Source organism: Bos indicus x Bos taurus, chromosome 3 (assembly GCF_003369695.1).
Source record: "Bos indicus x Bos taurus breed Angus x Brahman F1 hybrid chromosome 3, Bos_hybrid_MaternalHap_v2.0, whole genome shotgun sequence".
NCBI lineage: Eukaryota > Metazoa > Chordata > Mammalia > Artiodactyla > Bovidae > Bos > Bos indicus x Bos taurus.
The window spans coordinates 55,231,306-55,243,836 of NC_040078.1; the positions used below are offsets into that span (position 1 = coordinate 55,231,306).

General features: G+C 36.6%; 1 protein-coding gene across 4 annotated transcripts in view; it reads right to left on the bottom strand.

The window, feature by feature from the left end:
• PKN2 (protein kinase N2) overlaps positions 1-12,531 on the bottom strand; it is a 134,788-nt gene that overhangs the window by 23,981 nt on the left and 98,276 nt on the right. For 3 of the 4 annotated variants that reach the window (XM_027536642.1, XM_027536643.1, XM_027536645.1), the window contains 6 exons: positions 3,877-4,020; positions 3,478-3,553; positions 2,730-2,904; positions 2,388-2,508; positions 232-362; positions 75-150 (listed from right to left, as the gene is read on the bottom strand). In XM_027536642.1, coding sequence (XP_027392443.1) covers positions 75-150; positions 232-362; positions 2,388-2,508; positions 2,730-2,904; positions 3,478-3,553; positions 3,877-4,020 — 723 coding nt within the window. The remainder of the gene's footprint in view (positions 1-74; positions 151-231; positions 363-2,387; positions 2,509-2,729; positions 2,905-3,477; positions 3,554-3,876; positions 4,021-12,531) is intronic. The other variant, XM_027536644.1, reaches the window with a different exon arrangement.

The following is a 12,531-nucleotide window of genomic DNA, read 5'->3' on the forward strand; positions in this document are numbered from 1 at the left end:
AAATTAGATTAAAATAATTATTTCTCATTTGAATGATTAGAATGCCTACAAAGAAAGAAAATTTAAAAGACTACCTTTCCAAAATGTCCTCTACCCAAGACAGCACAACATCTGAAGTCTTGTAGACTGAACTGAAACATTTGTTGAGATCTGAAAACAGTAATGCCGATTAAAAATAAGGCAAAAGCATGGGACCAAACAGGTAAGTAAAGCTGTGGATATATTCTTTACCTTCTGTCCTCAAGTTCATGAATACCACTATACTCTAGACCTGACTGAGGGATATCAGGCTCATATTCAGATTGAGATTTTGGAAGTATTCTGTTTCTGTCATTCTCAGTATCAAAAACAGTTTCGGAATCCTGCAAAATATTAAACACTCATTAAATCATAGAAACATTCAGAAAACAACTTATTAGGTAAGAATAAAGAAAAAATGTTAAGTCAATATAAATATGAATGAGAAAATAAAATTCAGATATTATTATTCGATATTCATTTTTTTGGTCATTAATTATATATTACTCTTATCTTAAAAATGTAAAAAATGAATAATAAAAATACTAATTTGAAAAGACACAGGAGCTCCAGTGTTCACAGCAGCACTATTTACAATAGCTAGTTTCATGGAAGCAACCAAAGTGTCCACAACAGACCATTGGTTTAAGAAGATGCGGTATACACAGATGGCCAATAGGCACATGAAAGGGTATTCTCTTAACTGTTGGTAGGAATGTAAATTGGTGCAGCCACTATAGAAAACAGTACAGAGGTTCTTAAAAAAACTAAAAATACAGTTGCCCTATAATCCAGCAATCCTACTCCTGGGCATATACTGAGACAAATTTCTAATTCAAAAAGATACATGCACCCCTATGTTCTTGCAGCACTATTTACAATAGCCAAGGCATGGAAACAACCTGAATGTGCACTGGTAGATGAACGGATAAAGAACACTTGGTGTGTGTGTGTGTATATATACACACAGACACACAGTGGAATTACTCAGCCATTAAAAAAGAATGAAATAATGCTGTCTGCACTAACATGGATGGACCTAGAGATTATCATGATACATGAATTAAGTCAGAAAGAGAAAGACAAATACCACATGATATCATTTATATGTGGAATCTAAAATATAACACAAATGAACATATCTACAAAACAAAGCACTCAGAAATATAGAGAACAGCTTTGTGGTTGTCAAGGGCAACGGAGTTGGGGGAGGAAAGGATTGGGAATGTGGGATTAGCAGACGCAAACTACTATATACAGGATGGATAAACAACAAGGTCCTACTATATAGCATAAGAAATTATATTCAATATCCTGCGATAAACTGTAATGGAAAAAAATATTTATATGTATAACTAAGTCACTCTGCTCTACAGAAGAAATTAAGCACAACATTGTATATCAACTTTGTTTTAAAATGTGGTATATAGATATAGAATGGAAAATTAATCTCTGCCCACAAAAAGAATGAAATAATGCCCTCTACAGCAATATGGATGGACCTATAGAATATTATCCTTAGTGAAGTAAGTCAGAGGAAGAAATGGTATATATCCCATATGTGGAATCTAAAAAATAATATAAATGAATGTATTTACAAAACAGAAATAGACTCATAGATTTAGAAAACAAAGTTGTGGTTACCAGGGGGAGAAGGAATAGGAGAGGGACAAACTAAGGGTATAGGGTTACTAGATACACACTTCTATAAATAAAACAGATAATAGGATATATTGTATGGCACAGGGAATTATAACCATTATCTTGTAAAAAGCTATAATGAAATAGACTCTGAAAAAACTACTGAATCACTATGCTGTATACCTGAAACAGTGTTGTAAATCAATATTTCAATTAAAAAAATGAATACATTACTTTCATTTTATATGCATTTTCAGGTATTATGTTAACCTAGTTAGAAGATGCACAGTCAGGAAATACTTCATCTAATATCAGCAATACTCCCAGGCTCCTAGAATAAGCAACCTATTCCATCTCTAGTGGCTCATGGGCATCCAGAGGTTTTTATGTTTCACTCACAAGAAACAGCTTAAAAGTGCATCTCATTCACTATGATGCTATAGTGTTAGTTGCTCAGTTGTGTCTGACTCTTTACAACCCCATGTGGTCCTCCAGGCTCCTCTGTCCATGAGGATTCTCCAGGCAAGAATACTGCAGTGGGTTGCCATGTCCTCCAGGGGATCTTCCTTACCCAGGGATCCAATCCCAGTCTCCCACATTGCAGGCAGATTCTTTCTCATCTGAGCCACAAGGGAAGCCCAATGATGCTACAGCTGATAAATTACCATGATGCTATAACTGGTAATTTATTTGGTGAAAGGAATTATACAAGGTTTAAAATGCCTTACCTGTCCTGGTGTATCCAAATCTCTTGCAGATTCATCTATTTCACCAAGGGAAGAATCACGTGGTGGGGCTGGAGGAGGCTCAGGTTCAAGATCAAAGTCCAACTTGGTTACTGTGGAATCACTTATAAAAGATAAAGCAATTCACCAAAAGCAGTAATCAAAAGTATATATTTTAAATAGCTTTAAAATTAAAGCAAACAATTTTATTGTTTTTAAAAGTCGAGCACTAACTTCAAAATACTATTTGGAAAAAATGAGACTTGTAATAGATTCACTGTAATCAAAATGTATGAGTGTCACAATAATTATTTTATAAAAGCTTAATAATGTTAAAATGCATACCTAGCTGGAGGTGCTAATTCAGGGATGTGTACATCAACCACTGGCACTGTAGCAGGCACAGGGGCTTGAGGGCTGAAGGTGCCAGAATGATTTACTGTAGGAATAGCTCTTCTCACAAGTCTTCCCCATGTGGCGATATTAATATTCATTTGAGGAGCTCTGAGAAAGGTTTTGCCTGTGGATATTGTAAATAAAGAAAACCGAACAAGTAATTTTTTTTATTACCAAAAGCCATAACTGAAAAATTCATATTCATTGGTTTATAATTTATGAAGAACAAACAGTATCTGTCATTTAAAAAAAGTTCTTAACTATTTGTTATTAAAGGCTAGTGCAAAAAAGCAAAATCTGTTTAAAAAATAAATAGGTAGGAATTGCTCACTTAAGTCTAGTAATGATAGGTGGTTAAGGTTGAAAAAAAAAAGAATTCTCATCTTTTAGAGATACTGTAATATTTATGGATGAATCAATATGATGTCTGGGTTCACTTCAAATAAGCTGAGGAAGTTGTGAGTGATGGAACATGGATGAAACAAAATTGGACATGAGTTGACTGTTGTTGAAACTGAGTGATGTTACATTGCACTAGTTTCTATATATATGTTTAAAACTTTCCCTAATAAAATTAAGTAAATAACTGAACAAATAAGCAAAAAGCAAAGATGGGTATCACTTTTTAAACAGTATGTACATTTAAAATATTTAAGATAACACCAAAACACTCTCTACCTTATTTCTTAGTAATTACCTTGTTGTTTGGAAAAAATTTTCTTTTGTCTTTGGAGTTTTGGTCTTCTTTCAATAACTGGATTAAAAAAGGTAACCTGCAGTGAAGAAAATTTAAGTTGACATGAATACAGCATTAGATTCATGGTTCATGAAATTCAGTAAACTTTCTAAGTTTTAAAAACTTAAGAGAATCTAAGATATAATTTGGTTCCATCCCCTCATTTTCTAGATAAGATAACAGACCTAGAAAAGAAAAATGATTTGTCTTAGGGTAATATACTATTTAGTGGCAGAGTTGAGCCAAGAATTCAAGTTATCTGTCATTCAGCCTAAATACTCTTCCCATTCTACATCATGTTGCTTACATATATAACTTCAATTGCAGTTATGCATACTTAAAATAAAATACATTTATTACCTCTGCAAATAAAGTACCCTGTGGTTCCAAATAGAGACACATGCCATGCCGTTGGTTGTCTAAAAAATCTTCTAACCTCAGAAATTTTACAGCACACAGAGATCGCCAATCACGCCAATAAACTGAAATTTCCAGTTCACGTGACTAGAATAATTAAATAAAAAATAAAGAAAACAGGGAAGACATCATTGGACAAACGTGAAAAAATATTACAAAAAGTACAAAGTACAAATACAATAAACAAAGATAACATACACAACGGTCACACTATTTTAAAGAGTGCTTTTATAATGTTTCTCTGTTATGTATTACTTTAACAAACATATATTTTACTAAAAGGAAGAAATTCATATTCTGACACTCCTCAGTTAAGGTATTTCTTTTAGATAAAGAATACATAACTGGGAACTAACAATACAGACGAATGACCACAGAAACTCTTCCCCATCTCACAGCTTCAATATCTTTTGGATTTTCCTCTTCTAACTGGTATCATCTGTTGTGCTATTGTATGACCTCAGTGTTCACCTCAAAGAACCCAATTCAAACCTTTTTATTTCTTTCTTATTTTTTTGGCTATGTGGCATGTAGGATCTTCCCCGGCCAGGGACTGAACCTGTGGCCCCTGTGTTGGGAGTGTGGAGTCTTAACCATTGGACTACCAGGGAAGTCCAAACCTTATAATCTCAATGCTAAATCAGGAAAACATCTGTAAACAGCATTTATTCTCTGCTTTCAGTGTGCCACACACTATGCCAAACACTTTTAAGAATGTTAGATCATTTAATCTTCTAAAGAATAATACTGAGTAACAGGACCAATAGGGGTCTGATTAGGTCAGCATTAAACAGAAAACTAAGTTTTTTACAGAAAGATGTTCATTTATTACAAAATCAGACAAAACAAAACAAAAAAGCTGCACAAAACCAGGGACAAGTATATTATACCGTATCTACATGAGGGAAAACTCTATAAAAATAATGCTTATGTGGAAAAATATATTTAAGGTTTTAACAATCAATTATTAAATATACTTGTAGAACACAGTTTATAATTTGGAGGCAAAGCCATAAATAGACCTCTACATACAAGTCATAATCTACATACATTTAAATTATAAAGCATGACTTCTCCATTATTTTGTTTTTCAGAATTTTGTGGATCATCCATAGAGATAAATGTTTTTTCCTTTAGGCTCAACAAAGTAATACATTATTTCTTTCATATAAAAACTTTCAGTTTGTGAACTTATGCATCTTATTATCTAAACTCCTAGTATGCATAATAAAATCATTTGACTTACAGAAAATACTAACAAAAAACAACACATGAAAAAAATCAGTCAAGACACAATGTGCTAGAAGGTCTCACAGACAATCAGGAAAAATGACGAGGAAAAGACACCTTGGCAGTGAGCACATGAGCTGAGGACCTCCTACCTCACTGCTTCTTTCTGATATTACTAATGCAGAGAATATTTGTCATGAAAGGGGAAGTATAATTATTTCAAGATCAACAATGGCATTTAGAAGTGATAAGTATTAATGCTATATTATTAGCATTTTTAGCATTAGTTAGAATTTTAAGTATTTTGAAAACAGTTATCTTCGGAACTATAAACTACATAATTGAACCAGAGGTTGGTAGTTTAGACTACATTATTTTAAACTAGAAATGGAGAAGTCTACTTTCTGTATTCTCCAACAGTATCAGGGAGGAAAACTTGTTTTGAGTCAGGCAAATGAAAGTAGTATTGATGCTGGGGATGGAATTAGTAATACTTAAAAGTTGTTATACTTTTCACACTGTGACTAACACTTTCACTTTCATAATAATATAAACCCTAAGTTACTGATTTAATTATTTGGAAGAATGAGGACAGGAGTGTGGATAGTTTAATACTATGTATTGGCAATTTCTGATAATGCAAAAACAATAAATAGGAATCCCTTGAGAAGTTCTCTACTAATCTTGTCCTCATTCCTACATTTCAGCCTCTCACTCCCACCAGTATCTATAATCTTTCCACAGCCTCAGCTGTTTGCATCCTTCTCTCTGACCATCACCTCCTAACATTCTAGTAGCTCAATCTTTCTAGCCCCTCAACATCCACTGATCCTTCAACCTCACTGTTACTTCTAATCCACTAATTCTACAACCTTTCTACTGGCTCCCACTTTGTCAATATTCTCTTCTTCTTTTTCCACTGATCAGTGAACATTCTCTAGTACTCTGCTCTTAACAGAACTGCTGCTGCTGCTATGCCGCTTCAGTCATGTCCGACTCTGTGAGACCCCATAGACGGCAGCCCACTAGGCTCCTCTTTCCCTGGGATTCTCCAGGCAAGAATACTGGAGCGGGTTGCCATTTCCTTCTCCAATGCATTAAAGTGAAAAGTGAAAGTGAAGTCGTTCAGTCGTGTCTGACTCTTAGTAACCCCATGTACTGCAGCCTACCAGGCTCCTCCGTCCATGGGATTTTCCAGACGAGGGTATTGGAGTGGGATGCCATTGCCTTCTCCAGAACTGGTTCCTGATAAAACTTTTCCAAGCTTCAATTCATCCTGTTTCTAATATTGATAAAGATGGTTCCCCATTACATTAGCAAAGTTAATCAAAAGGAAATGTGAATGGGAAGAGGTTATATATAAGAATTCTTGCTTTTTATTTCAATCTCTCATGGAAGGACTAAACTTTTTACTAGAGGAAGGCTGAGGGAATTCAGAAAAAATGTGAAATTAGACAGCTATTGTGTTTCTAATAAACATTAATAAAGAAGAAATTTTATAAGAAAATATAAAAAGGGTAACCTGATAAGAACAGAAAGAACTCGGAACTGATAGGACACTTCAGAATCCTAGTTTATACCTTGGGCTAGTTATTTAACCTCTAGAACACAAAATATCCTTATTAATCTGTAAAATGAGGAGGCTGGATTACATCAGTAATTTTCAAAACTTTTTTTTTAAACTGCCAAATTTCAAATGACATCTTACCCTGAATCTCAAAACAAAATCAAAACACATACATAAAAATAGTTTGTGTTGTATCTGAAATGATTCTACAAGAGCCCCGAGCTCCCAGGAACATAATTTTAACTTTTCTAGATCATTCTAAATCTAGATAATTTCTAGAGTATCTCAAAACTCTAAAAAGATCTATCTGGGAGTTCTCTGTGGCCTAGAAGTTTAAATTCTGGGCTTTCACTGCCATGGCCTGGATTCAGTTCCTTGTTGGGAAACTGAGATTTCACAAGTTACATGGCATTACCAAAAATACAACATAAATTAAAAAATAAATGAAAAGACCTATGAACTTTTGTATTTTGGAAAAGAAAGAAACAGTATAGACAACTTAGTTCTAGAATGTCATAGCAAAGAAGCTTGACATTAGGCAAAATGCTGAGCATGAACATGTCAGTTTAAAATAATATCTTCTATAAATGTTTCTATAAACATTTTCTATAAATAAATATTCTAAAAATATAAGGGATAAAATAAAAACTAAAAAAGCACATGAAAGGTAAAATATACTACATAAACAGAAGTATTTATCATGCTTAGCAATGTGGCCTTCCCCAAAGAGGAGCTTCTAATCCAGTCAGGGATAGGTAACATGCACATTAGGAACCCAGAAGGTCAAACTGACCTAAGGGATGAATAGCTTTACTTAGCGATGCAGTGTCTTCAAAGTTTCAAGAGAGATTACTCCAAAGTGGGAAGAAAGTCTCATGTCATGAAGAAGAAAAACAATTTCAGATGAAGATTACAGTGCAAGTAAAACATTACCAAACAACAGTTATCAAACTTGGTAGTTTTCTAAGTGTATAGGTTGGATAATAGTAAATTATTCACTCTTTACCAGGTTTTCATCATCTTCTGCTGTTTCTTCATTTTTGCCACTGTTAACTGTCTATCTCATACAAATTATCAAGGAAGAAAGAACATTCTGAAGGACACTCCTGGCCTACTATCAGCTCTGAAATTTATCGATATATAATCACTCTGGAAGGAAATCAAACCGGTCAATCCTAAAGGAAAACAGCCCTGAATATTCATTGGAAAAACTAATGCTGAAGCTGAAACTCCAATACTTTGGTCACCTGATGCGAGGAGCTGACTCATTTGAAAAGACCCTGATCCTGGGAAAGACTGAGGGCAGGAGGAGAAGGGGACAACAGAGGATGAGATGGTTGGATGGCATCAACGACTCAAAGGATTTGAGTTCACCCAAACACGGGTTTGGGTGAACTGCGGGAGTTGGTGTTGGACAGGGAGGACTGGTGTGCTGTGGTTCATGAGGTCACAAAGAGTCGGACACGACTGAGCAACTGAACTGAAACTAATAAAATATTGTTAATCAACTATACTCTGATATAAAATGAGAAGTTAAAAAACCTCACTGAGAGAGAACTTACTGTAGCAATTTATTTTTGAACAGTACTATTCTTTGTACTGAAATAAAATCTATCATCATTGATTTTGCTTTATCTTCCACACTCACAAAGCATACAGTCAAGGATGTTCAAGGATGAACAGAACACGTACTACAACCTACCACTTGCCCCTTTTAAAGCACTTGGCAAACACTGCTACTTGATCAGCATAAACAACAACTCATCCAATAAACCTTAACAGTGAACTTGAGGAAGTTACTCCCAATCCATTTAGTCAATACACACAAATGGACATCTCACTGCTATCCCTACTTTAATTTTTGTTTTATGTGTTCCTCCGTATAATTTAAAAATAATAATAATAACAATAATTTTATTTATTTTTGGCTGTGCTGGGTTTTCGTTGCTGCATAGGCTTTTCTGTTTAGGTTGGTGCAAAAGTAATTGCGCTTTCGCATTGTTGAACTTTGCCATTTGATACTGGAATACATTCTTAAATAAATGTGGTGACTCCTGCTCTTTTAATTTCATGATGTATAAATTTCACGCAGCCATGAAATTAAAAGACACTTGCTCCTTGGGAAAAAAGCAATCACAAACCTAGACAAAAATTAAAAAACAGAGACATTACTTTGCCTACAAAGGTCCATATAGTCAGAGCTATGGTTTTTCCAGTAGTCATGTACAGATGTTAAGAGTTGGATCATAAAGAAAGCTGAGCATCAAAGAACTGATGCCTTCAACCTGTGGTGTAGGGGAAGACTCTTGATAGTCCCTCGGACAGCAAGGACACCAAACCAGTCAGTCCTAAAGGAAATCAACCCTGAATATTCACTGGAAGGACTGATGCTGAATCTGAAGCTCCAATACTTTGGCCACCTGATGTGAAGAACTGATTCATTGGAAAAGACCTGGATGTTGGGAAAGATTGAAGGCAGGAGAAGGGGACGACAGATGATGAGATGGTTGGATGGCATCACAGACTCAAAGGACATGAGTTTGAGCAAACTGTAAGAGATGGTGAAGGACAGGGAAGCCTGGTGTGATGCAGTCCATGGAGTCGCAAAGAGTTGGACACGACTTAGTGACCGAACAACAACACTATACATCACTTTAACGTGAATTTCTTACTTTATGTTTTTTGCTGATGACTTAATAATTGAGGTTTATTTTATATTTAGACTATAGAAATGATGATAGACAAAAAGCAAATTCAAGTGACATTTTTTATTTGAATGACTTTTTGAGTTCATAAAGCAGCAGAGATAATGCGGAACATCAACAATGCATTTGGCCAGGAATTGCTAATAGACAGTGCAGTGGTGGTTCAAGAAGTTTTGCCAAGGAGAGGAGAGCATAGTGGCTGGCAATTAGAGGTTGACAACGACCAACTGAGAGCAATCATCAAAGCCAATCCCCTCACAACTATGTGAGAAGTTGCCGAAGAACTCAACGTCAACCATCCTATAATCATTTGGCATTTGAAGCAAATCAGAAAGGTGAAAAAGCTCTATAAGTGGGTGCCTCATGAGCTGACTGCAAATCAAAAAAAACTGTTGTTTTAAGCATGTCTTCTCTTACTGTACACAAGTTCTCTTACTATACACAAGAACAACAAACCATTTCTCAATTAGATTGTGACATTCGACAAAAAGTGGATTGTATGACAACCAGCAATGACCGGCTCAGCAGACGGACTGAGAAGAAGCTCCAAGACACTTTCAAAAGCCAAACTTGCACCAAAAAAAGGTCATGGTTTCTGGTGGTCTGCTTCCAGTTTGAGGCACTACAGCTTTTGGAATCCCAGAGAAACCATTACATCTGAGAAGTATGCTCAGCAAATCGATGAGATGCACCAAAACTGCAATGCCTGCCGCCAGCATTGGTCAACAAAAAGGGCCCAATTCTCCACAGCAATGCCTGACTGCGTAATTGCATAACCAATGCTTCAAAAGTTGAATAAATTGGGCTATGAAGTTTTGCCTCATCCGCTATATTCATCTGACCTCTCACCAACCAACTACCATTTCTTCAAGCATCTCAACAACTTTATGCAGGGAAAACACACAACCAGCAGGAGGCAGAAAATGCTTTCAAAAAGTTTACTGAATCCTGAAGCATGATTGTTATGGTATAAGAAAAAACAATCTCATTTCTCATTGGCAAAATGTATTGATTGCAATGGTTCCTATTTTGATAGCTAAAAATGGGTTTGAGCCTAATCATAATGATTTACAATTCGTGGTCTGAAACTGCAATTACTTTTGTACGAACCTAATAGTTGGAGCAAGTGGGGGCTACTCTCCAATTGCAGTGCATTGGATTCTCATTGTTGTGGCTTCTTCTTGTTGCAGGCGTGGGCTCTAGGGCACACGGGCTTTCAGTAGTTGTAACACATGGGCTCAGTAGTTGTGGCTCCCAGAACACAGGCTGAACAGTTGTGGTGCAGGGGCTTAGTTGCTCTGTGGCATGTGGGATCTTCCCGGATCAGGGATTGAACCTATGTCTCCTGCATTGGCAGGTGGATTCTTTACCACTGAGTCACAAGGGAAGCCCCTCCTTTTCACTTTAAAGACAGTTACCAAATCTTAGTTAAATCTATAATTGATTTTAAATCCCATTTGCTTTGAAGTGTTTCATTTGTAACAGGAATTTCATCATCTCAACATCCTAGCAACTCTTCACTAGATACTGGATAAGCTTTCATAAGGTTATGATCTGATTCTACCCAGAGTTTTCTACTTCTCCTTGGCAAATCTTCCTTCTTTTCCTATGCTAGGGACACTGCTTAAGATTTGATTGTTAGAGCTTTTTTTTTCTTCCTTTATAAACTTTTTCCCATTATGGGCTAGTAACTTTTTTATTAGCTTCTATATTTGTATTGGGAAAGGAGTACATCAAAGTTGTATATTGTCACCCTGCCAGGTTCCTTGGTCCATGGGCAAGAATACTGGAGTGGTTTGCTATTTCCTTCTCCAGAAGATCTTCCTGACCCAGGGATCAAACCCAGTTCTCCTACACTGCAGGCAGATTCTTTACCAACTGAGCTACCAGAGAAGCTCCAAAAAATACTGGAGTGTGTTGCCGTGCCCTCCTCCAGGGGATCTTCCCAATCCAGGGACTGAACCCAGGTCTCCCTCACTGCAGGTTGATTCTTTACAGTCTGAGCCACCAGGGAAGCCCCCGCTTATTTAACTTACATGCAAGGAACATCATGTGAAATCCTGGGCTGGGTGAATCACAAGCTGGAATCAAGATTGCCGGAAGACACACCAACAATCTCAGATATACAGATGACACCACCTTAATGGCAAAAAGCAAAGAGGAACTAAAGAGCCTCTTGATAAAGGTGAAAAAGGAGAGTGAAAATGCTGGCTTAAAACTCAACATTTAAAAAACGAAGATCATGGCCTCCGATCCCATCACTTATGGCAAACAGATGGGGAAACAATGGAAATAGTGACAGACTTTATTTTCTTGAGCTCCAAAATCACTGCAGATGGGGACTGTAAGCCATGAAATTAAAAGACACTTGCTCCTTGGAAGAAAAGCTATGACAAACATAGATGGCGTATTAAAAAGAGACACCACTTTGCCAACAAATCTCCACATAGTTAAAGATATGGTTTTTCCAGTAGTCATGCAGATGTGAGAGTTGGACCATAAAGAAGGCTGAGTGCCAAAAAACTGATGCATTTAACTGTGGTGCTAGAGAAGACTCTTGAGAGTCCCTTGGACTGCAAGGAGATCAAACCACTCAATCCTAAAGGAAATGAGTCCTGAATATTCATTGGAGGGACTGATGCTGAAGCTGAAGCTCCAATACTTTGGCCACCTGATGCAAAGAGCTGACTCTGGAAAAGAGCTCTTTTCCAGAGCTCTTTCAGAGCATCAGAAAAGACCCTGATACTGGGAAAGATTGAGAACAAGAGGAGAAAGGAGTGACAGAGGATGACATGGTTGGCTGACATCAATGACTCAATGGATATGTTTGAACAAACTCTGGGAGAAAGTGAAGGACAGAGAAACCCAGCGTGCTGCAGCCCATGAGATTGCAGAGTCGGACACTATTTAGCGATTGAACAACAACAACAATATTTGTATTATTTACATCTGATCATCTAAATCAGATGTCAATTTCCCTATCAAAAGCTCTTTAGTGGTGGTAGTTTAGTCACTAAGTCATATCCCACCCTTGCAACCCCATGGACTGTAGCCTGCCAGGCTCCTCTGTCCATGGGCTTTCTCAGGCAAAAATAC